At 43.7% G+C, this 26,660-nt stretch overlaps 1 protein-coding gene across 12 annotated transcripts in view; it reads right to left on the reverse strand.

The window, feature by feature from the left end:
• DOCK5 (dedicator of cytokinesis 5) overlaps positions 1–26,660 on the reverse strand; it is a 221,998-nt gene that overhangs the window by 83,262 nt on the left and 112,076 nt on the right. For all 12 annotated transcript variants that reach the window (XM_030312351.1, XM_032592834.1, XM_032592835.1 and 9 more), the window contains 9 exons: positions 26,466–26,538; positions 22,784–22,926; positions 20,118–20,243; positions 15,581–15,705; positions 13,925–14,023; positions 12,085–12,157; positions 8,982–9,085; positions 7,563–7,746; positions 282–379 (listed from right to left, as the gene is read on the reverse strand). In XM_030312351.1, the coding sequence (XP_030168211.1) occupies positions 282–379; positions 7,563–7,746; positions 8,982–9,085; positions 12,085–12,157; positions 13,925–14,023; positions 15,581–15,705; positions 20,118–20,243; positions 22,784–22,926; positions 26,466–26,538 (1,025 nt within the window). The remainder of the gene's footprint in view (positions 1–281; positions 380–7,562; positions 7,747–8,981; positions 9,086–12,084; positions 12,158–13,924; positions 14,024–15,580; positions 15,706–20,117; positions 20,244–22,783; positions 22,927–26,465; positions 26,539–26,660) is intronic.

Consider the following 26,660-nt stretch of genomic DNA (forward strand, 5'->3'; position numbering starts at 1 on the left):
AATATATATATATATTTTTTTTTTCTGGAGAGAGTACCTGCATACACGTGAGGGAGAAGAGCAGAGGGAGGGAGAGAAAGAGAGAGAGAGAGTCCCAAGCAGGCTTCGAGCTGTCAGCTCAGAGCCCGATGTAGAACTTGATCCCACAACCCTAGAATCATGACCTAAGCCAAAATCAAGAGTCCCCCAGGTGCCCCACAAGTCGTATACTTCTAATCACTGATTTAATGTGAAATGTTGAACTAGGGATACAGTGACTGTGTTTCTAAGCATGAACATACCTTAACAATCTCACTGCCATCCACCTCCATTAACTTCTTCAAGTTGTGTTTAATGTTCTGGGAGTTCGAACGCCAATTTAACAAGCCCAACAGGTCAACTGGGAAGAACGAACACCAACCATAAAATCAGACACTGATTACAAGAAGCAACCCACGCTATTTCAGGATACAACTCCAGAACTCTCTAGAAAAGATAACTGCTCTTGATAGTGACTAATTCCTTACGTATTCTTCAAAAATTTTATTGTCTCCTATCTAGATCAGAAAAACCTTATAGTCTTTCGTTCATCAGAGAAAAAAACTAACCAATAATATAGAAAGAACATAAAACTGAATTCCTGAATGGCATTCACATTTCTGAAATAATGGCATCATAGTCATACAGATGAAAACTTGAAAAACAATACTCTTAAGTAAACTCCCTGCCTTTGATTCGGGAAGTACTATAAATGGAATTTAATTATAGATTTATCTGATTCCAAAAAACCTTGACCTTGCTGCTCTACCATACTGCCTTCCCAGAGTTCTTCAAAGGAACAGATGAGATAGGTTGGCATTTCAAAGGAAGGCGGAACAGACTTGCATAGTCCTTCGGGTAAGACTGGGACAGAAATCTTGAAGTGTATTTGGACTTGAAGTGCGGAATTACGGATCTTTAAGCCATTTATAGCTTTAATTAACGTTGAGTTAACAAAAGTGTGACAGAAATAGAACAGGCATCTGGGCTGTTACCCTTTTATCATTTTGTTTAGTTTATCAAGTTACTCTTCTAATTTACAGAGCATTACCTAAGTAGCAATACATTCTGTTTAATCAATGGACTTGTATAATTATACAGAAGTTGTTGAAAACACATACTCTTCATTAGAATGGCCAATCTCCTTCATGAGTGTTTTTTTTTTTCTTTTTTTCATTTTATTTATTACAGAGAGAGAGTGAGCGAGCTGGGGAGAGGGGCACAGGGAGAGAGAATCTCAAGCAGCCTCCCTGCTCAGCATGGAGCCTGACTCAGGGCTCGATCCCATGACCATGAGATCAGGACCTGATGGGAAAATCAAGAGTAGGATGCTCAACCGACTCAGCCACCCAGGTGCCTCCATGAGTGTTTGTTTTCTTAGCTTGTGTATTGTTTAGTCCCTCGGAAACCTCCAAAATCCGTGCCTGAAGACTCCCCAATGTCAACAGAATAAAGTCCCAAAACCACTCACAGCAGGTGGTAAGGCCCCACCTGTGCCTTCCTGTCAGTCCACCGCCCCCACCATTTAAGATCCACCTCAAACTTTATTCCCTCTGGGAAGACTTAGCCAATCATTCTGTGCTATTTGCGCTCCTTTCTGCATATGTGCGCGTGCACACACACACACACACACACACACACACACACACACTTATAACCAATAATAAAGACACACTTTATTATTGTGTGGCTCTTCCGATAGATGTGAGCCACTTGAGGGCAGGAACCATAGTGCATTTATTGTCGCACACCCTCATATCGCTAGGCGCCTAGTAGGTGTTCAACACATGTTGGAGGAAAGAATAAATGGGTGGATGGAAAGGGAACTGGTAGCCCTGAGGAAGCTGGTAGTGTGCTCAACACAATTCTTAAATGTATTCATTTGTTCAGTTAGCATTTAGTAATAGACGCTGTGCTGGGCTTATCCACTAGGCACTGTCTATTTCCATCGTCCCGTCTCCCATTTCCACCAGAGGCCAGTCAAGGGTACCGCTCCATTTCTTACTTCATCCCACCAGATGCCGCCTGAGGGCAAGGATTTTAGGTATTTCATTGGCGTCAAGAGTCACCCAGCAGCTTTAAACATCTGCAGACAACCCTTCGATCAGCCCTCAGGTTTACACCCTAGAAATATTTCCGTGCCACATCACTGCCCATGTTAGGAATATACTTGGCGTCTGGTGAATCATAAGGTCCTTGGGCTAGAAGACGGGCAGCAGTTTTAGAGTGAAACTCCCTAGACTTCCTGCACTCCTGAGATTCACGTGGGTCAAGGCATATACCTCTAGTTAATTCATGTCAATTGCTGCACAGTATCTCTCCTATTGTGCAGACGTACCACAATGTGTTTGTCCATTCCACTGTTGATAAACATTAGAGCTGTCTGCAGTTTTTTTTTTTTTTAACATTTTTTAAAGTTTTATTTTGAGAGAGGGAGAGGGAGAGGGAGAGGGAGAGGGAGAGGGAGAGGGAGAGGGAGAGGGAGAGGGAGAGGGAGAGGGAGAGGGAGAGGGAGAGGGAGAGGGAGAGGGAGAGGGAGAGGGAGAGAGAAATCCCAAGCAGGTTCTACGCTGTCAGCAAGGAGCCCAATGTGGGGCTCAAACTCACGAACTGCGAGATCATGACCTAAGCCGAAATCAAGAGTTGGATGCTAAACCGCCCGAGCCACCCAGGCGCCCGTTTGCAGTTTTTCTATTTATCACAAACAATTCTCTGCCGTGAACATTCTCACGCATCTTCTGGTATCCAGGTACAGCAGCTTCTCTGGGGAATAAAACTAGAATGGAATTTCAGGATCATCAGGAATGACCATCCAAATGTTATCCAAAGTCCTCTCAATCTATGTCCCTCCCCAAAGTATTTGAGAACTCAGGATACTCTGAATGACAATCCCCAAATTAAGGCTAGTGACCATTTTAGGGAAAGGATTAGACGCCTTAACACTTAAAAAAGGAAAGAAAAATAAAGAAAAAACGTAAGTTTTGGAGTTACAAATATCTATTTTCAGACATGAACTTAGGCAAAATATTTTAGCACTTTTAATTCAATTTTCTGAGCAGTAAACAGGATAATAATAACAACACTGATGTCTTCATGTGCTAGTGTGTTGGAGGGTAAAAGAAATAACCAGGAATCGCCCAGCCCAGGGCCCCACCTGCAGGGACTTGAACTCCCCTCTCCCTTTTTTGGAGACACAAATCTACTGTCACCCTCCATAAGGACCCGGCAACAAATGATCCCGTATAAATAGAGCCTGATCTGGTTTTGAAAAAACTAATACATGAAGAGTTTAAGAGCTCTGTTTGTAACAAAGGCCAGTGGCTTTTAACCTTTTGAGTCTGAACAGTCCTCATAAGGCTAAGGAGAAATGCCCTTGGTCATGGTCTCTGTGTGAAAGAACACTACCCTCTTTATCAGTAAATGCCCTCTTAGAGTTGATGGTTTCGTACTGTTTTGCAGCTTTTTCTTTCTCAGAATTCATTGAATTGGTTCCTTATGATTTCCATCAAGTTAGAAGAAGGCAAATACATGAGCAGCCCATGATCCTTATTATTATTTGTCCCTTGGAATACCCCGTTTCCTCTGACGCTCAGGATGTCCTGCTGTCCTCTTAACTTCTCCCACATCTGTCCTCTCCCTCCATGGTCACGGTGACAGCACATCACTCCTCCCTGGTTCTGATGAATTTGCCTCTTTAAACCTTCTTTGGGATGGGATTTTATATAAGACTTTAGGTTTTGGGGTTTGGTTTTTTTTTTCAGTATGTTAAGATGGGTTTTTTCTTTTGAGACCTAAACTCTAAGAATGGGGAAGACAACAAAACAGAGGGCAATTCCATTTGATGGAACTTTCTTGGCTGACGGAGAATCTGTGTATCTGCCGCCCCACACAAAAGCCCCCAGCAGCACGAATCCAACAGGACATCAGAAAGGGGACTGGCGGAAACCGAGGAACTGAATTCATACCTTCCTCTGATACTAACTGAATTTCACAAGCTCCGCATGTCTTGTGGCCGCCACAGTGGGACAGCACAGGTTTAGAACATCTACAAGATAAGCAGCGTAGGTATCAGCAGATCAAGTGTTTGAGTACGGCTGTCAGTAAGCTTCTATATTTTTTGACTGGAGATAATGAGCAATTGACCAATCCGGTTATCTCTGATGGAAAGTCCCTTTGCTATTTGTTCGAAGTTAATTTTACCTACTTTTATCCCTTGCTTTATTTGAAGTCTAATCTCTGGAGGGCATCATCTACCAGGTAAATGCTATCTCTCTTGATTATCCCTGAATAGTCCTAAACGTGCATTAATGGTAGTGTCTGCTACCATACTTTCAACAAGTAACATTTTAACATGTCATAGTTAAAAGTTTGGAAAGTAACAGAAAGAATACAGAAAATAAGAACCGTCCCAAGTGTCTAGTGGGTTAGACACTTATCTTGCTTTTACTGACTTTAATTTACTTCATTCTTTGAAATATATACTAGTCTCACTCCCATGTTTTTAAATATAATTTATTGTCAAATTGGCTAACAGTGTGTAAAGTATGGTTTTGGGGGTAGATTCCTGTGGTTCATCACTTACCCCATTTAAGTGTATTTATTTATTTTGAGAGAGAGAGAGAGAGAAAGAGACAGAGTGAGCAGGGGAGGGGCAGAGAGGGAGACAGAGAATCTTCAGCAGGCTCTGTGCTGTCAGAGCAGACCCCAACACGGAGCTTGGACCCATGAACTGTTAGATCATGACCTGAGCCGAGATCGAGAGTCAGGCGCTTGACCGACTGAGCCACCCGGGCACCCCAGTCTTGCTCCCATTGTAAAGATGAGGAAACCAAGTCACAAAGAGATCACGTGACTTGCCTGAAATGAAACAGCTAGTGTCAGAGCTGGGACGTGCATCCAGGCAACTGGCCCCAAATAGTCAACGTGGATCTGAACGAAACTAGGATTATACCCCTCATGCTGTTAAAATTTTCCCACGCCTTTGATTACATTTGGAAATACACTTGGCGGCTGCCCATATTTTATTTAATTACATGATAATGCCCCCATTTACTAGACACGTGGATTGTTTCCACCTTTCCCCTCTTAGGAATATCAGGAAGACATCTTCACACGTGAATCTTTGTGCGTATCTTTCATTGTTTCTTTAGGTTTAATTTCTAGGGGTGAGATGGTTGGGTCAAAGGGTCTGAACACATTTCCGATCTTTGATCCACTTTCTAAATCATCTTCCATAACTGCTGTACCATTTTAACCTTGTTCCAGCCGTTGACTGCATTTACTTTTTTCCCTAAGAAGGATCGTGCCACTGATGTAATACTGTCCTATCTTCTCTGAAGCTAGGAATGTTTTCTGGCTTGCTTGCTGTTTCTTTTTCTCAATAAAAAGACTTTGTTTTTCTGAGCGGTTTTAGGGTCACTGAAAAATTAAGTACAAACTACAGACAGTTGCCCCATCCCCTTTCAGTGCTCCCCCGACTTCCCCTACTAGCATCCTGTATTTTTTTTTTTTAATTTTTTTTTAACGTTTATTTATTTTTGAGACAGAGAGAGACAGAGCATGAACAGGGGAGGGTCAGAGAGAGAGAGGGAGACACAGAATCTGAAACAGGCTCCAGGCTCTGAGCTGTCAGCACAGAGCCCGACGCGGGGCTCGAACTCACAGACCGCGAGATCATGACCTGAGCTGAAGTCAGACGCCCAACCGACTGAGCCACCCAGGCGCCCCTAGCATCCTGTATTATTGTGGTAGGCTCGGTATAATTAATGACCCCATATGAATACAGTATATTAACTAAAGCCCACAGTTAACATTTAGGGTTTACTCTGTGTAGTACCTTCTGTGGGTTTTGACACGCATCTACGTAGCCATCACGGTATCATATACCCTGGTTTCACCGCCCCTGAAACCCCCTGTGCTCTGCCTGTTCCTCCCTCCTTCTCCCCTCGGGGCCTTTGCCACCGTGAAGCTTTTCACTGTCTCTGCAGTTCTGCCTTTTTTCTGGCTTAATGCTTGGTGAGTGTGTTTTCACTTTCCCATATGTCCCGGCTCTGCACTTCACTCTGTTGAGTCTGGCCACTCGTCCAAGTTGAAATCCTATCTATATTCTCTAGCCAACCACGCTTCATCAAAACAAACAATACTGACCCTCTCTTTCTAAGGACCGGCCAACATCTGATCCCTGAGTGTACCTTATGTCTAAACTGTTTTGTCTACCCCTGAGCACTTCTGTAAGGCAGAGCCCTGGCCGTGTTCCTCTCCCAAATCTTCTAAGAGGCCAAAGGGACTAATCCTCTATACGTCACAGGGGCTATAGGATTTCTACGGCATGTTTCCGGAGTTCCTAATTCTCGCCTAACTCTGCTCAGCAGAACTCCTTACACATAACCTAAGTTAAGTGAACGAGAAATGCCATCATACACAGAGGAGAAGTTAAAACTGATACCAGAGGTTTCAAGAAGGAACAAAGTGAATCTGAACTATTCGGCCGACTTAATGAAAAGTCCCTCACTGCTTGGGAAAAAAAGTGGGAAAGAGGAGGCTCTATGGGGGGAGGCGGGGTGGGACGCGGATGGAATTCTGACAGGAAACCCTCCCTGCCCTTGGCCATACCTGTTTGGGTAGGAGACTGGTTCTTCTTCTCTGCCAGTATCCTCCCCCCCTTATTTTTATTTATTTATTTATTTATTTATTTATTTATTTATTTATTTATTTATTTATTATTTTTGGGACAGAGAGAGACAGAGCATGAACGGGGGAGGGGCAGAGAGAGAGGGAGACACAGAATCGGAAACAGGCTCCAGGCTCTGAGCCATCAGCCCAGAGCCTGACTCGGGGCTCGAACTCACGGACCGCGAGATCGTGACCTGGCTGAAGTCGGACGCTTAACCGACTGCGCCACCCAGGCGCCCATCCTCCCCCCCTTATTACCAACATTTGTTGTTTCATCTATTATACAGAGTACCTTAGTAGAGTTCTTTGCTGCCTTGAAGGAAGGAAAAGTGAGACTTCTACAATTTTTCAGCCTCTGTTGATGAATACACTTAAGGGTTTTATGATATTAAAAACTACCAAGGGGCGCCTGGGTGGCTCGGTCGGTTGAGCGTCCGAATTCGGCTCAAGTCATGAATGATCTCACGGTCTGCGGGTTCGAGCGCCGCATCGGGCTCTGTGCTGACAGCTCAGAGCCTGGAGCCTGCTTCCGATCCTGTGTCTCCCTTGCTCTCTGCCCCTCCCCCACTCTCACTTTGTCTCACTCTGTCTCTCAAAAATAAATAAATGTAAAAAAAAAAAAAAACAACACCCTACCAAGATACTTTTCATCCTATTTGAAAGATAGGCAAGATAACCTCAGAAAGAGCATTAGCTATTTGACCAGTAGTACCCACAAGGCCAAGTGAAGAACAAAGAGAGGAATCCAAAGCACCTCGCACTCCACCTCAGAAGACGCAGCCCCATGTGGTTTAGCCCCCTGGGTCTAACAAAGAGCCCAGGGCGGCCAAACAGACAGCTCACTATGGTGTCACTATGGTAACCGCACCTACCGTTCTGGGTGAGCTTTGTGGAGCAAATGAGGGTGGCAATCTGAAAGCTGTCTTTTGTGCTATCCTTGGTTGGGGCAAAGTTGGCCAGGGTTTTGGATGCTTGGAGCTCTTTTTCTTCCATCTCTACCTTGGTTCCAGGCAGGGTCAGGTAGAGTTTAGCATCTTCCATTTTCTTGTTGTCACCCTGAAAAGGAAGCATGATAGGAACACCAAATGTTGGGCAAAATCTCGTAGATGCGAATAAAAATAGTTTCTATCATGAGCATGATGCATTTCCAGGGTGCGGAACAAGGCTTTATCGAATTATACGTACATTCCCTCCAACTCTAAGACAACTGTGATATTCTTCCAGGGTTTGAGCCCAGAAATAATTTCAACGCTGAATAAAAATGGAGTGAGTTGTGAACTACAAACTGAGAACATCCTAGGTCTCTGCTATAAATAAATATTAAAGAATGAGGTTGGATTTCATTTTCTCAAACCTGTAAATGGTCACAATTCTACCTCCCTGGGTTGATGGGTTGACTGGATTCACTGGGAAGAAATAGTTTGCCATGCCTTCCAAAACCATCTGTGAACTAAGGAGCTCTTTAAAAGAACAAAACAAAACAAAACAAAACAAAACGAAACAAAACAAAACAAAACAACCAGGCCGGGGCGCCTGGGTGGCTTAGTCAGTTAAGCATCCCACTCTTGATTTCTGCTCAGGTCACGATCTCACGGTTTGTGAGTTCAAGTCCCACTGGCAGTGCAGAGCCTGCTTGGGATTTTCTCCCCCTCCCTCTCTCTCTGCCCCTCCTCTACTCTCTCTCTCTCTCAAAAATAAATAAATAAACTTAAAAAAACAAACAACCCAGGCAGATGCATCTCAAAGAAGCTACCAACTCTGTTATATTGTTAGATAAATGAGACCTTCCCACATCTACTTTCGAGTGTAAAATCTCAGTAGAAGGGATAATTCTGTAGCAGTTAAAGAATGAGGACCACGCTGCTGGGGAAGGAAGCAAGGTCCCCTCGCAGAGAAATGGTGCTTGGCTCTCAGTGATATGGAAACCACATCCTCCCATGCCCACCATACTCTAACCAAAGCCCAACAGTGCAACTGTTCCACACAGGACGATGCAGGGGAGAGGCGGGAGGCAGCCCTCAACTGTTCACGGCCACAGAACACCATCTGCAGGACAGGGAGAGGTGTCCTCTAGAGGACTTACAATAATACGATCCACTCCTTCCAGAAAGGGGATGGGAGAGACCACGCAGCTGGAGTGACCAGAGTCCTCTGGTTTTTCTAGACTTGAAGGGACAAGCACTTCTCCCTCTAGAGAAGTTTCCGATGTTTATATGCATAATTCTGAACCAACTTCAGAGGGGGTGAATACTTCCTAAGTAGTTTTCTGAGCCTTGTTCTATTAGCCCCACCTTATAAACCACCAGATTGTGCCTTCCATCCTGCAGCGTGGTGCCATCCGGGTTCATCAGTTTCACGAAGGCCACCCCAAAGGCTCGCTCTGATTTATCTCTGGCTGAAAAGACAAAAATAAACATGTCTGAGCAGTCCAGCGAGATACCAGGAAGTGATGTCTGTGATGGATGGTTTCACATTTTGCTCCAGGGGGGTGATATTCAATCATGCTATAATCGACACTGCTCAGCAAGCTACAATAAGTCACAGGTACTGTGCGTGGCACAGGCTCCTCAAAGGAAATATTCCCCAAAGTGAAAGCTTCTGGTACCTCCACGGAAGTTTTTTTTTTTTTCCCTACATTTGCAAATGAATGAGACCAGCAACTAGCCACTGGTCTAAATCAGAAACGTGGATGTCGACATTGAGTCCACCCCGGTGTCAGCTCCCAGTTCTGAATACCTCTGAAACCTGCACCTTCTCTCTCCATCCCTTCTGTTCCCACCCTGGTTCTGTTCAACTCTTCCCTAGATTTCTTTTTTTTTTTTTTTTAATTTTTTTTTTCAACGTTTATTTATTTTGGGGACAGAGAGAGACAGAGCATGAACGGGCGAGGGGCAGAGAGAGAGGGAGACACAGAATCGGAAACAGGCTCCAGGCTCTGAGCCATCAGCCCAGAGCCCGACGCGGGGCTCGAACTCACGGACCGCGAGATCGTGACCTGGCTGAAGTCAGACGCTTAACCGACTGCGCCACCCAGGCGCCCCAATTTCTTTTTTTTTTTAATGTTTATTTATTTTTGAGAGTGAGAGAGAGAGAGAGAGAGAGCACGAGTTGGGGAGGGGCAGAGAGAGAGGGAGACACAGAATCTGAAGCAGGCTCCGGGCTCCGAGCCATCAGCATAGAGCCCGATGCGGGGCCCGAACCCACAAACCGTGAGATCATGACCTGAGCTGAAGTCAGACGCTTAACTGACTGAGCCACCCAGGCACTCCAACTCTTCCCTATATATTTCTAGAGGATCTTTCCAAGCAGTCCTTTTCCACTCAACACCTTATCTACCCTGCCGTCAGAGAGACTCCCTGCTCTAAAACACCTTCATGAGGTATCTCACTTCTGTTGCTTTAAGACAGACTCAGTGAAGTATTAATCACACTCCAAGGTTTTATAATGCCACCTCTTACTTCTAAGATACTAATCCAGGTGCCAGGAGGGTCCAGTCTCCCCAAGAAAGCAGAGCACCTCCCTCCAGGTCTTTAGGTGCTGGCCTCTGAGCTCATGGTGCCCCCTAGTTAGGTGCCGATGGCTGGGGCAACCTTTGGCCTGTTCTCATCAAGGGCACAACTCTGAGGTGTGCTGGGGCTATGTGCCCCTAGATTGAGTGAGCCGTAATCCACTATATTGACTACATTTGCAATTTGTTTATCCATTCTCCTGGTGGTAGCCATGAGGCAAATTTACAACATTCCCAGTTTGGGGAGATTATGAATAAAGTTGTTATAAACATGTATCAAACCACAAAAACCTTTTAATGGCACCTCCGTAATACGGGTCAACATAACCTTCAACCTGCACGATGTGGCTCCAGCCGGCTTGAATTCGGGTTGCTGAGGTGTCTGTCAAGCTGGGCTCTCTCACTTCCTAGCCCTGTGATCCTGGGCAAGTATCTAATTTCTCTGTACTCACCTTCTTTTCTGTATACATGTGGATAAAAGCAGTATGTATCTTATCAGTTTACTGGGGACACGAAACAGTATGCAAATAGATTCATTTAGTGTCTTGTATAAATTAAGGGCTTGATAAATCCTAGCTCAGTATTATGTAGAACTGTATGAAATTGCTGATACTTGACTATTTGACACTGACCTACAAAAAAAGAGCAACTTCATGGGGTTCGACCCAATATTATGACTGCTCCCACTGTTCTGACTTCAGCCTGCTGCGTTCACTTTGTGGGTTTCAAACACATTTCTCCATCGTCACTCTTGAGTGGGCTGACTTCGATTCCTACACCTTCAGGCCTCGGCGAGGAGGTAGAAATCTTACGCACAAATCCCAGACGGCGTTGGATACTATGCTACGTGCTCCCTCACAACTCTTTGCTAGGGGAGCATTTACCACAATGTTCTGACCTTAATCGTCTGTTTTATTGTTCATCGTCCTACCCAGGCCAACAGAGACTTCAGAGCACTACCCATGACCTATCATGGATGCAGGGCCTGGCCTGCAGCCTGGTTTGTGGAGGGTGTTCAGGAAATTCAGTCTGGAATGAAGAATTGCATGTTTATGTGGTGCTGAATGAGAATAAGACATTTCCAGAAATTTTATGATCAGTCTGAAAATAATCAATTTTGTTCTCTGTTTACACTTTCGAGCAGTCATTTCATGAGCTATGATCTAAAGCTTGAACCAGTTTTTCCATGAAAAGAGTTTATCTGGGGGGACAACAGATCAACAGGTTTCCTTGCTGCGGGACTTCTCAGCAATATGGCAACATACACTGTGAACGTCTAAGGCAGAGATAGAATATACAGCATTTCCTGTTCCCATTTGACTGGGAAACCCTTTTTGCCATAGAGCATCTATCAGCATGATACAGAACCTCAGTATTCACAGAACACATTTTGGGGACCTTTTTATATAGAACGATAAACACAGATCTTGGAAGCCCAGAAAAGTCCATTTTTCTGATTTCCTTAGCACAAGTGAATCCTGACTGAAGTAATGATGCTAAGTATCTAGTTTCCAAGGACTTCGCTCACCAGAACCACAAAAGTGTTGTCAAGCAATAGTAAATATACGTACACATATACGTATACATACATATATGTAAATATACGTATACGTATATATATAAATATACGTATACCTACTATTGTAAATTGTATATTGTAAATAGTAAATATATGTATACATATATATGTAAATATACGTATACGTATATCTACTATTGTAACTTGTATATTGTAAATAGTAAATATACGTATATGTATATATGTGTAAATATATGTATATGTATACATATATTTCAACAGAAATACATTTTAGACATACACACACACACACGTATACTATATGTATATTTCAACAGAAACACATTTTAGAGCTTCTGATACTTACATTCCTGAGATGATCTGTGTCGGAAGGTAAATCTTATATGGCAGCGAGTAACCTCTTCTATAGCAATGGATACCTGCATAATAATAAAAAAAACTTCCAGTTTACATGTACATAATGTGTTGCACTCATGGCTCGTTTTTAAAAATCAGGCTCATTTTTAGTGTCTGATTGCAGCACTAATTCCTATAGAGTAAGATTTGGAGGAAGCTTCCGTTCAACGCAGATTTAGTTATATTCAAAATTTAGAAAAATTTCAAGAGAAACCATCTTCGCTGCCTATTGTGGGTTCTGAGAATGGGGATATTACAAGTTTCTTGAACTTTCTCAAGTATGAAAGAGGAAATACTTCAGAGGAAAAAGATCAGCACTTGGGGTCTATACAGGAACTTCCAGCCTGCAAGGTGTATACTGATATGGTAATAATTAGGGCCTGTAACAGAAGGAAAAGGTAAAATGCTGGGGACAAGGAGTCTTTTGCTGTTTACATATATAGAGGGGACAGGGGAAAAGAGAAGTACACGGCCATAAAAAGAGCAGAGAATTTATGGCAAATAGTTAAATAAATTATGGCATGATTATATAATGGAACATTACGTAAGTATCTAGAAATCCATTTCTAAAGAACTTTCAATGCCTCGAGATAGTTTTTTTTTTTTTTTTAAGTTTATTTATTTTGAGAGAGAGAGCAAGCACGCAAGTGGGGGAGGGATGGAGAGAGGAGAGAATCTCAATCTCAGTGTGGAGCCCAAAGCAGGGCTCGAACCCACAAACCATGAGATCATGACCTGAGCCGAAACCAAGAGTCAGACGTTTAACCTACTCAGCCACCCGGGTGCCCCTTGAGATAAGTAGTTTTAAAAAGCACAGTATAGGGGCACCCAGGTGGCTCAGTCAGTTGAGTGTCCGACTTCAGCTCAGGTCATGATCTCACGGCTTGTGGGTTTGAGCCCCACGTCGGGCTCTGTGCTGACAGCTCAGAGCCTGGAGCCTGCTTCTGATTCTGTGTCTCCCTCTCTCTCTGCCCCTTCCCCATTCATGCTCTGTCCCTCCCTCCCTCTCTCTCTCGCTCTCTCCCCCTCTCTTAAACAAACATTAAAAAATTTTTTTTAAATAAAAAGCACACTATAAACCTGTTATAAACACCACAACCCAAAACAAATGAATTATATAAAATTGTGGAAAATGGTTACTTCTGAATTGAGATGTTAGTGCAGTTTTTTTTCCTTTTGAGTTTTCTATAGAGAGCTCATAAGACTTTGACAATCCGAAAGACCTGACGGAGCCTGGGATTCAAGAGAAGTGGGATCCAATTTAGGTTTGGACACTAAGCAGTTACAGGATCTTGGAAAGTCACCTGGCATTTTTGAGTCTAATCAGAAAGGGTGTTGCAACACTGCTTGTTTCAGCCAGAGGGCTATTAGGCGACGCACAGGAGATGACTTATCTGAAAAGCACTTGGGAATTTGTAATACACATATTTAAATTGAGAAGAGGCCCAGAAAACTTGGTTAGAGGCCAAGAAGAAAAAAGATGTTAGGCAACGGCTTACAGAGAGTGAAAATTTCCATTTGGTTTTGGACCATCTTGGCAGCCTGTTACATCATTACAACTATAAGCTTCCCCAGTCAAATTCCTACCCATTTATCAGTAAGAATGTTATTTAAGAATCCGGGGTTAGAGATACTCTCGTACAGAATCGCATCGATTCATTTCTCATAGGACACCGCAGGCAACCTATCTAAAACTTTAGGATACAGAAGACCTGATCTGTGGGTAAAAAGAAGAAAGGAACCTAAAGAAGGTCTCATGTATGCTAGAGATGACAAATGGCGCGTCTCACCTTGACCGTCTCATACCAAGAGGGCTGCTTGACTTGGTAATAGACCACTGATTTGTACTCTGAAATGCCTTCATATCCAGCACCAGGATGAATGGCTTTCTTTGGATGGAACGAAAAAAATGAAAGGGGAGAATGTTTTCATTTTAATTCCGACGGAGTTAACATGGTGTTCTATTAGTTTCAGGTGCACAACACAGTGATTCAACACTTCTACACAATACTCTGTGCGCATGATACGTCTACTCTTAATCCCCATCACCTACGTCATCCATCCCCCACCCATATCCCTTCCGGTTTGTTCTCTATGGTTAAGAAGGTGTTTCTTGGTTTGTCACTCTCCTTTTTTCCCCCTTGGCTCGTTTGTTTTGTTTCCTAAATTCCACAGATGAGTGAAATCATATGGTATTTGTCTTTCTCTGACTGACTTATTTTGCTTAGCCTTATACTCTCTAGCTCCATCCATGTGGCTGCAAATGGCCAAGATCTCCTTCTTTTTAATGGCTGAATGATACTCCGTCGTATATATACGCCATATTTTCTTCATCCATTCGTCAGTCAGCGGACACTTGGGCCGTTTCTTTAATTTGGCTATTGTAAATAATGCTGCCATAAACACAGGGGTGCATACATCCCTTTGGATCCATGTTTTTGTATTTTGGGGGTAAATACTAAAGGGGGATAATTTTATCTAGGAAACGAACCATGCGTGAGTCCTCTATCCTCCATGTGGCCAGCGCACGCCTTATGTAGGCACATAGCAGCCGATGACATCTGGGGGCTGAAGGCTAGGGTAAGAATGACTTTCTACCACTTTCTTTGAGGGTCTAGGTATCTAACTGTGGTCGTCACTAAGGGACCCAACACCATCCTAACACTGCTCTTTGCTGCAACGTTTATTGCCTTCTCTGCAGCCATACCTTCTCCTTCCCTCCGCTCCCCTCCCAGGGAGCAGAGGCGCAGCGAGAGTGACCAAGAGCTACGGCACGGGTGCAGACACGCCGGTGTGTGAGGTCCTGTCTACGCTCTGCTTTAAGGACCTGCTGCCCAGGTACAGCGTGTTCACTACAACTCTGGGCTCTGTCTCCTAGTAATGAGCCAGTCGGTTCAGTAGGGGCAGGCCCCAAAGGGGGCACTTTCTGAGCTGGTTAGCAAAGCTGTGAAGTGAGCAGTCAGGAGAAGCCGTGGACCTGAAGTCATGGGGCTCAAGGGCCCCATCAACAGCACACATAAGTCATCCCTGTACCAGGGCCCCACCGCACTGTTAGCCCCTCTAACACAGTACTCTCTACTCCACAGAGGAATGTGCCCTTCAGAGCCTTCTGGGCCTTCGCTCAAGCCCCACAGGAACCTACCAGGCTTGAAAGTGGCCGTATACCTTGGAAACGATACAGAACTTCTGGAGCAAGAGCATACACCTGAAACCATTAGCGGCTTGAGGCACTTCTTAGAACAGGAGAAACAACGAAAAGAAGAGTCTACGTGGGTTTATCAGTAAAGCCGGCCATTGCTAATCACAAATTTAACAGGTTTCCTATTTTTTCCTTATGAAAAGCCCAACGCACGTTCCTGTGGACAACAAGCCACGTCAGGTCAAAGCCCGCCGTTGTTGGAAAGAAGTGTGTGATGGGAGCAGGATTTCGGGGCAGTCCCCCATACCTCTAAGAGTTTGCCCTCCTCGTCGTACACAGACATGGTCACCTCCACGTTCTTCGGTGTCTTCTTTTTCCCTTTGTCAAACTCGCCGTGGATCAGGGTGACATAAATATCATTCCGTACGTCGCCTGCAACGGCACAACCCATCCTATGAGCGGTGCTGACAGAAGTCACTTGTAACTTTCAGGATGTAAGGAGATATAAAATACAAATAAACTACGAAGCTTTCTGACTTTATAGAGAGCCATTCATATAGCAGAAGTTTTTACGTGTATTGCCCTATTTGCTTCCCTCATCCCACCTCTCCATACCTACCAAAGTGGCTTTGAAATGCCGTGTTTGAAAATGAACTCTTTTTGGGGGGCTAAATGGGTGAGGGGCATTAAGGAGGGCACGGGTTGGGATGAGCACTGGGTGCTGTATGTAAGGGATGGATCACTAAATTCTACTCCTGAAACCATTATTACACTATGTTAACTGATTTGGATTTAAATTTTTTTAATTAATTAATTAAAAATTCTTTTTTTTTAATTCATTTTCTTTTAATGAACTCTTTTTAATGGCCATCCTTTGTTCTCTTTCTTAACCACTGCTGTCTAGTAATAAGTACACAATGAATTTTGAGGTTACAGCGGGGTAGTTTTTTCAATAATGCCTTGAAGTTTGTTATTTTAACACATCTGATCATAAGGAAGGCTAGTACTTATTGGCTGCTCACTATGTCCCTGGGCACTGTTCAGAGTGTCTTCTAGGCAATCATTTATTTAATCCATATAATGCTCTTGATGAGATAGACACTATTCCTAAAAGCCTGTAGAATACGCTCATTTAAATCATTAGTTAATAAGTGTCATTATTGTTAAGTGTCATTATTCAGTAAGTGTCACTATTTTTACACTACCAGAAAAATTTCTGCTTGGCGTCTTCTTGGTTACCCAGCACAACATTTTAAAAAATTAGTTAATTAGCAAGTGAAGAGCCCCCACAGCGAAAACAAATTAAATATTCTTGAGATGCTTGAACAAAACCTAGAATGAATGAAAGGTGTATCAAGTTTCTGACTGGGAAGACTAGGTGTTGTTCAATTAGTCTAAAATCTATACTAATATTAAACTGCCTTCCAGTATAAAAAAAATGAAACCTTCCAGCCCTAAAAGAAAATGGGGGGGTGCACATTTGGAGCGCTTTTCATTTTCATCTCTTATCTGCTTAGAAGAAAGGAAGGTATTGCCCACAGTTGGTTAAGGTGAAGGAACGGGGGCTAATTCATCCTTCACACTTTGAAATCCTCATGGTGCACACCGTGTCGGCAGAGAAACTGACAATTTGTGTTAAAAGCCTTAACTGACAAAGCAAGCTCACTGGTAATATTTATCCCAAAGTATCGAGAATGTGAGCAAACAGATCTTATAAGTCTGTAAGGATCTTCACTGTGGTGTTGTTTCCAAAAGTGAAAACCTGGAAAATCCTCAATTTCCAACAATCGACAGCTGGCTGAATAAATTACGGTATCATCGGATGAGATGCTATTCATTTATTCATTTGAAAAACCGACCGGGCACCTGCTCCGTGGCAAGCGCTGTGCTAAGCGTTTGGGAGACGGTGGTGAGCCATGCGCCAGCCTCGCTCTCACACAGCCTCCAGTCTAGTGGGGGAGAGAAGCATGATCAGATAACCACATGATGAAATGTATCACTACAGAGGAAAGAAAAGGCCAGGCTCTATGAAGGTATACCACTAAGTCCCAACTGTGTCTGGAAGGTGTGGAAATCTTTCCTCTGAACGGATGTTGGAGGGAGGAGAGTAACAGGGAAGAGCAAGTAACATGTGCAAAGGTCCGGAGGCAGTGGACATATGATTGTTATCCAAACATATGGTGGCCCAGGGAACTGATGGCAGTAGCTACAACTAAGGAAGTGGCAATGGAGACAGGGAGAAGGGGGTGGATTGGAGAGGTCTTTCAAAGGTAAGACTGGAAAGTCTTGGCCACTAATTTCGCGTGAGGTATAAAGAAAAAGGGAGGTTCAAGAGAGAGACTCAGGCTTCTCGTTGGCGCAACTGGGTGGATGAGGGTGCCACTGTCTTGGATAAAACACAACAGAAGAGCCAGTCTACATGCAAACGATTGCAAGTCCCAAGTGGGGACTGTGAGGAAGAACTAGCCAGTTAAAGAGAGGAGAGTGATCCAGCCGGGTAGGAGCAGTGTCTACGGAAGTCCTGAGGCAGGACGTAGTTGGGTCTATGGGGCCGGAGTTCAAAGAAGCAGTCTTGAAGCCAGAGGTACGAATTCGGAGGCAACGAATCCACAGAGGCAAAATGAGTAGATGAGATCCCATGGGAAGAAAACGGAGGTATGAGAAGGAAAAGATACCTGTCACGGACTGAACTGCTCCCCCTCAACTCATATGCCGAAGCCCTCGCCTCTAGCACCTCGGAATGTGACTGTATTTGGAGTCAGCCCCTTAAAGAGGTGATTAAGGTAAAAGGAGGTGACATGGTGGGCACTAATCCAACAGGACCTGTGTCCTTATGAGATCAGCACACAACACAGAGCCCCCAGGGGCGACCATGTGGGGACACAGTGAGAAGACGGTCATCTCCAGGCCAAGCAGGGAGGCCTCAGGGTTGAAACGTACCCTGCTGACCCCTTGATCTCAGACGTGCAGCCTCCAGAGCTGTGAGACAGTACATGTCTGAGGCTTTCGCCACCCAGCCTGTGGTACTTCATTATGGCAGCCCAAGCAAACTAATCCGGGACCATAAGGACCAAATACCGAGGAGCTCTTAACATTGAAAGGCAGAACAGAAGATGACGAGGCAGCAAAGGGGAGCGGAGAAAAAGAGGAGAGTGCGGGTCTCTGACGAGAAGGGTGGAACATTTCCACAGGGAGCGGCAGACAATGTCACATGCCGCTAAGAACACCAGAGACAATCAGTAGGCCAAAAACATATCCACCGGGTTTAGTGACACTGCAATCTTTGGTGACTCTAATGACAGCCACTCTGGACAGGACGGGGGGGGGGGGGTGGCCGGGGAAGGGTGACCGGCAGACGCAGAACTAGAGATAGAGAGTACGTAACCGCTTCCAAGAACCTGGCTGGGAAGATGAGGGCAGAGAGGGGCGCCATAGCTGGAGGGGAGAGTCAGGTTGTCCAAACGGAGATGAGGAGATGCAAGGTGGGGGACTTGGGTCTAGACCTCTGTTTCTGAACCCTGGCCGGTCACCAGGATCACCTGGGGAGCCCGGGCCTTACAAACTGAATCAGAGTCTGGAAAATGCTGGGAACCTGTAGCAGGTGATCCTGACGAGCTTGATCCAAAGACCAGCGTCTGGTGGCCATCATCTTGGATGGTTTTTTGAAGTCTATTATAGCCCTGGCAGTCAGGAACCAATCCCACTGGTTAGAAAGAGGAGACAAGTGGGGCGCCTGGGTGGCTCAGTCGGTTGACCGTCCGACTTCGGCTCAGGTCATGATCTCACAGTCTGTGAGTTCGAGCCCCCCATCAGGCTCCATGCTGACAGTTCAGAGCCTGGAGCCTGTTTCGGATTCTGTGTCTCCCTCTCTCTCTGACCCTCCCCCCCGTTCATGCTCTGTCTCTCTCTGTCTCAAAAATAAATAAACGTTAAAAAAAAATTAAAACAAAAAAAAAAAAAGAAAGAGGAGACAAGAATCTTCCCAGCCAGATTTCAAAGACAAATTCATCTTGTCCCCCAAATAAACTCCACTGCATTGTTTCAGACTTTGCTCTTGCTGTAGGAGTAACAGGGCGTTCAGTGAGAGGAGTATTACCAAAGCTGCTTTTTTTTTTTTTTTAAAACAAGAAGACAAAACACTCTTGCAGAATGGAGATGAGCATGTGGAGAATACCTATACGGATATGTATATAAAGATCTTATATTAAGGTCCTTGTGCTGATTTCCCTTTATGGCTGTAAAGATTCAGAAATAAATGGCTTAAGTCAGTGAATTCAAGAGAACACATATGTAGATCTCACCCATATGTGGTGCCAAAAAAGACGAAACTCAAGTAAGAAAACCGCAGAATGTTTACATTCTCGTCACCACAAGTACGGGGAGAGCCAAGCACACAGTTGGAGCTTAAGCAAATGGGGCAAAGGGCCTCGCGGAGACGGGGCTGAGCAGGTACCTCGCTGCCGTTCCCTGGCAAGCGGCCCACAAGGCTGAATGTCATCCTGAGAAAGGTCCACGTGATGAAGCCGATCACTCTGGGGGCGCAGGACCTATGCTTTCATTAGCTCTCCTTAACAGACAAGTCAGGGAGAATTTCAGAGGGGCTTATGTGGAACATAAAGAAAGAGCGGGAACAGAAAATTCTGAGTTATGTTTCGAAGCATTATCTCGGGCTTGTGCACTGGGTAGGTTGGTACAAGGTAATGCGACCCTATATGTATTTCCCACTGTCTCGACACCGTTGGATGCAGGTAACGAAATGTCACGCGGGATCTTATGTTGCCTCCGCCGTCCTGTTAGAAGTAACAGAGGAGGCAGCACAGGTGAATCAAGCCAAAGCTTTTTACCTGGAAGTATTATTTCGGGAAAGCCCATTTTTCGGGCGATTGCAGTTGATCTATCCACCAGATGTGAAAAATTCTTCTGAACCTGTGTGAGGTCACCTGGCAACAGCTTCAAAGAGATCCAAAGCCCTTTAAAGAAATAAAGCATAAACTTTGGTGCTCTTTATGATCTGTACCATAAACCCACATAGAAAAGCTGAGAAAAATACATGTGTTGTAGTAATGTACAGATACTTTCTTAGAAAAATGTAAATTCTCCCCCAGTTAACTTATAATTTTAATGACACTCTCATCAAAATCACATGACTTCCTCGAGAATTTGACAGAGATGTGAACAGATGTTTACTTTGGGGGAAGGAGCATGGGTAAAGATATCCCCAATCAGATACCAAAATATAGATAGAGCTGTAGTAAAGTGTGGTATTAATGGCAGAAAAGGTATTTAAATCACTGGAAACAATTAGATTAAGTACTAAAATATACAGTATATATATAGTGTATATATATACAAAGTAGATAGTAGTTGTATATATAGTAAAGATGCATAAAAATCCTGAAAAAAAGAACCAACGATTTTATAAATATGCTGGAATAATTTTCTACTTAAAAGAGAATCAAGGGGCGCCTGGGTGGCGCAGTCGGTTAAGCGTCCGACTTCAGCCAGGTCACGATCTCGCGGTCCGTGAGTTCGAGCCCCGCGTCGGGCTCTGGGTTGATGGCTCAGAGCCTGGAGCCTGTTTCCGATTCTGTGTCTCCCTCTCTCTCTGCCCCTCCCCCGTTCATGCTCTGTCTCTCTCTGTCCCAAAAATAAATAAACGTTGAAAAAAAAAAAAAATTAAAAAAAAAAAAGAGAATCAAACAAATCTGCCACCTCCCATTTTCATTAAACTAAATTCCTAATATATTAAGGAAGTAAAATGAACCTCTTTTCTAAGAATAGAGACAAATGAAGAAATCATACAGAACAAAACTATCTATATAGAAATGGAAAGTTTTGGTATTTATAAAGAAGCGAGGGGTGCCTGGGTGGCTCAGTCAGCCAACTCTTTTTTTTTTTTAATTTTTTAAGGTTTATTTATTTATTTCAAGAGAGGGGGAAGTGAAGGGGCAGAGAAAGAGAGAGAGAGACAGAGAAAATCCCAAGCGGACTCTGCATTGTCAGCGCAGAGCCTGATGCAGGGCCCAAACCCGTGAACCATGGGATCATGACCTGAACCCAAATCAAGAGTTGGATGCTTAACTGACTGAGCCTCCCAGGTGCCCCAAGCGCCCAACTCTTGATTTCGGCTCAGGTCATGATCCCACGGTTCGTGGGTTCGAGCCCTGCGTCGGGGTCTGGGCTGACAGCTCAGAGCCTGGAGCCTGCTTGGGATTCTGTCTCCCTCTCTGCCCCTCCCCTGCTCACACTCTGTCTCTCTCTCTCTGTCCCTCAAAAATAAATAAAATGTTAAAAAAAAATAAAAGAGAGACATTGTTATCTTCATAAAAACTGAGAAGGAAAACTCAAAAAAACGTAGGGAAGCCTGCGTAATTCACTTTTAATTTTTTTTTTTTTTTTTTTTTAATTTTAGAGAAAGAGAGCATGACTGGGGGAGAGGGGCAGAGGGAGAGAGAAAGTATCCCAGGCAGGTTCTGTGCTGTTAGCGCAGAGTCCGACCCAGGGCTCGATCTCACAACTGTAAGATCATGACCTGAGTCGAAATCAAGAGTTGGATGCCTAACCAACTAAGCCATCCAGGTGCCCCAAGTAATTTTTTGTTTAAATGCAAGAGAACTACGGAAGTTGACTTTTCACCTTTCAAACAGGTACAGATTTTTAAATATCGGGTCACACAGCAGGCACTGTGCTAATTAACAGCCACTGATGAGTTCCAAAACAACAGAAATATATTTTGTTACTTGTTTTCAGATTCCTTAATGATTCCTCACATGTCTTTCCCACCCAGAACGACTGTGAATACATGGAAAACTAAATATGCTGAAAATAATGATTAGTGTGTTTCCTGACTGCCTCCATTTCAGAAGACAGTCACAGGGTGGTTAAAAAAAAAAAAAGAAAGACCCCATCTCCCATCTTCAAAATTATCCCCAAATCATCTCCATCTTGGTATTTGAAATCTAAAATTTTAACTAGTTTTTCTTATTATTTGAATTTAAAATGCAGTTTCCAGGAGAATTTCTTAGCTAAAACTGTGCCAACAGAATGATAAATGGAAGCACTAAAAACAATCAAATGTTTGGCTAGCTAGCCCGTTATTCCATATTATTATCTATTCATTTGCATTACTTTGGTCTCTTCCCTCTTACTTTTTAGGTAATGTAACGGGATAAACATTCACAGGGTGGAACATAATTTTCCCCAAACCTCCTTCACTTTGTGCATTTACCTTAGAGTCAGCATTGGGATTGTGGGGCAGACAAAACTGAGCGAAGACTCACGGGATAAAAATTTGTTTCACACAATTTACAAAATATAGCTGTGATCCAATTCGGCGCTGGATGCATCCTCTGTGCTCTTCAGCGTTAAAAGCCTTTACCAGGAAGCTGAGGTGAGCGATCCCCACCCAGCAGGGGCTGTTTGGTATCAGAGAAAGATAGCGCAAAAGGGCAGGAGTCCAAGGGCTCAACTCGAATGCCCACTCCCAGCTTAGTACGTAGCGCTGCTGTACCTTGTCCTTTGTGATTCACTTCCTTCGCTGCTATCACTTTATTCAAGACTGAAGTGAGTGGCTCATTCTCCCCAATCACATGGGATGTTATCAGGGGCGACATGATTAGCTGCCTCTGCCGGATATAGGTTTCCATTGCAATTCTGGGAAAGTCAGAAGTGAGAGGTTAGGTAAAAAGCGGAAGTTTCTGTAGCAACAGCTTCAGATACGGTGGGTCCTATGGGAACAATCTGCAGCTATAAACACTGGACATACCTAACTTGAAGACTCTTTCTTCCCTGTATTTCTCCTTTGGGTGCCCAGCTTGGTCATTTCCAAGATGACGTTGGTGCCTAAGACAGGCCCCCAGTGGAAAAAGGAAAAACAAATCCCCCAAGAACAACAACAACAACAACACCAAACTGATGGGCAAATGTTAACAAAATCAGAGGCAACGCCTAATGCTCTTTCTGAGCTGGGAGAGGCTGATGTAATGGAATCGAAGAAGAAACGGGGACGAGGCAGGAGACCTGGCCTCCAGGTCTGGTTCCATCTAACAGGAAGCTCTGGGCCTCAGTCTCCTCATCTGTGAGGAGATGGGCCAAGATCATATGCCTCCCGAGGCCTCCCTCTGGTGCCAACACTTAACATACAGGAGCAGTATGCACGCAGCGGCTTTTGGAGAATGTTCTCAGATTCTCATGTGATGACAAACTATATTTGGAGTTACAGTGGCACAGCCAGCAGCAAACAAGTTTCACTTTAATGATCCCATCGGGCTGCGGCTCGTACAGGGTGATCCAAGAGCCAAATCCAGCCCCTCCTGACAGCCCGGGCACTCTCAGGAACTACAGGTCAGCCTGGTGCAGTACAAGAGTCTCTCTCTCTCTCTGCTGTGGTTTTCTTCTCTTGCCCACACGCAGGCCAGCGTTCTCTGCGGGGCTCTGTTCTGGACCCTGATAGTTGCAGGGAAACATACAGCAGTATCTAGTGAGATACTAGATAAGCGAGGTGGCTATGATCTGCGTGGGTGCTTTCCAAGGGCTTTCTCTTTGATGAACTGGCAGGAGACATATAGGAGACTCCCCTAATATAACATGCTATAAAGCTTTTGAGATAAGTTATGAAAGCATTTGCCATAAATCTTAGGAGTTCAAGCACCAGAGACTGTGATTTGCATCACGGAATGCTTTACAGTGGCTGCTGACTGCACAATGAGTGGTAATCAAATTAGGCCTGGGTTCCTCAGAAACTCAAAGCGCATATTATTATACAGTGAAGGCCGTTTCAGGGCTCGCTGTTTCAACGTGGCTCCCGGATGGGAGCCGGCTCAGAAATTAGGCAGGGAGGCACATACCCAGAGGAAGAAACCCACCTCAGAAGTGAAACAAACATACAGAATAACTTTCACGTGCATACATGCTGCTATTATGTAATGTATATACTCATATACAACAGGCACATAAGACATAATGCATATATAATAGTGATACGCGGTAACCTTTGTAAATACGTCATATCTACATATGGGTGGATATAACAGGAACATCTGTGGCCATGCGAGTTGTTTATATTTATCATACATAAAATGCATGTTTTAATATATTCAAATATATATTCATATTTTTTCTATATATTATTTAACATTTACTCATTAATGTTTAAGGTATATTCATATATTTGATTTAACGTATTAATACACTTAATGTATTAATAAAAATTATATTTGATATACTTATTACATTTAGTACATTATTTAATATACTCGAACACGTGTGTATATAATTATCGTGGGATCAGCATTCACGAATTTGAAAGTTAGCTCATAATTCGTATTAGCATGAAGCTACATAAAGTATTCACCGCACCACATTCTTGGAGCGTCAGTATATATGTGGTAAGATACTAGATAAGTGCAGGTTTTAAAAAGTATTAATAGCAGCCTCTGGATGAAGGAGGTGCTACTCAGCATGAGCTATTGGTACTGTTATATTTAGAAACTGGTCCAAAGTGGTGGGCCTTAAACTGAAAGATAAAGATTTTTATACTTTAAATAAAATTACATACAATACGTAATTTTTGTGGGAAAAAAATAGAAGCACAGAGTTAAACACAAATGGGACAAAATCACCTTTGGTTAACTCAACAGAAATAACCACTGTTAATCATGGAGTATATTCTTTGAAATACCTAAATTTTGAGGCTTTTAATGCACTGTAACAATTTATATTCTTATAAGTACTGCATATCTCCTTACACCCAAACTCTGGATATTATATATATTTTTAAAACTCGATCAAACCCAGTACCAAACCGCCTTGTTTATTTTGCATTTCATTGATTCTCCAGGAATTTATAAGCCGTTTCTTTCTGTGTGTGTATGTGTACATATTTGTGTGTGTCTATATATACATACATATATTCTTTTCTGTTGATATCCTTATGAATTACTACTATTAACTCTTTATTAACAATACTCATTCTTTTTCATACACATTGCAAAGATTTTACTAAATGTTATTCTGTATATAAGTTATTTAAAATTTGGGGGTGGTTTAACCTATCAAATATTTTTTTTTTGGTTAAATCTCTGGAGTCTGATTCATAAAAGGCACTATTATATAAAACTTCTATTTCCCTGTATATTTTGAGATTTGAGTTCTTACACTTATAAGTTTAATCATCCGGCACAAGATGTGAGACAAGGTTCTGACTTCAGCTTAATAAATGGTGAGCTAATTTTGTCAAACAATTCCTTTCTGCGTAGTTCATACTTCTCCATGGATCTGCACTATTATTTTTTTTTTAAAACCGTATATTAACTGAAACGTCTTTGGGCTGGTTTCCAGAATTCTCAGTTGTTCCGCTGACCTGCTCTGGCAGCTGTAGGCTGGCTGAGACAGTCACCTTCCCTCACTGACACGACTGCCCTGTTAGGGGTCAGTTCCAGCATCGTCCGTGGCCTCATTCAGGCCACCACTGCCCGCACCTGGGGCAAGGCAGCCACGACTGATAGAGCCAGGAATGGTGTCCGCACATGCACTTCTTCGGAGTCACGGATGGGGGTTGACCTTTGCTGACCAACAGCTCCCCGGTGGCCCACCCAGGGCTCCGGCTCCTGAAGCTCGGTCTGGAGGCCTCAGTAGAGCTCTCCAGGGAATCCTTCCATGTACTCCCAGGCTGGCTCTCCCTCACCAGCAGGAGCCCAGGCGTTGGTCAGCCTTTCACCCTCCTGGTCTCCAGCCTGGCAGAAGCAGCCGGAAGCTTGTCAGATGCAGCCTCCACACCTACCAGACCATGCTCTGCACTGACAAGACCTCAAGAGAAGCCCCGTGCTGTCCTACATGATGCCTTGTATTCCATGACACTCGTCCCACATGACAAAGTACAAATATACTTCGGCCTTCCTGACGCTTAAATGGCACCATTCTCGGGTTTCTAGAGCAGATAGAGATTTGCCCCTTATATTGCAAAGGTCTTGTCTGCAGAATCGGGAAAGTTAGGTTTACCCTCTTACGTGTGACCCCAACATAAAGGACCTTGAATAAAGTCTTCTGTCAGCTTCTATCTCGCAATCTCCCAGCTTGAGACTTTTGCTTTTGTAACTGAGCAATGGTTCCTAGCACCTGCTTGTGTGTTAACAGATCATTCAAAGAACTATTCCAGGTCTCAAGTCCCCCGGGATAAATGCCACAGTACTTACTGCTGAAAGGGAATAAAATGCTGCTTTTCTTCATCATCCACCTTCCCATGTATAATATCAGTAATATCCATCACTAGGAAAAAGATAAAACTTAATTAAAGAACTTAATTGCTTCAGGCTTCAGTACATTACAATGGAAAATTACAGTATCTGCAAACACAGGCCGAGAGAGAGAGAGAGAGAGAGAGAGAGAGA

This window comes from Lynx canadensis, chromosome B1, assembly GCF_007474595.2.
Source record: "Lynx canadensis isolate LIC74 chromosome B1, mLynCan4.pri.v2, whole genome shotgun sequence".
Classification (NCBI taxonomy): Eukaryota; Metazoa; Chordata; class Mammalia; order Carnivora; family Felidae; genus Lynx; species Lynx canadensis.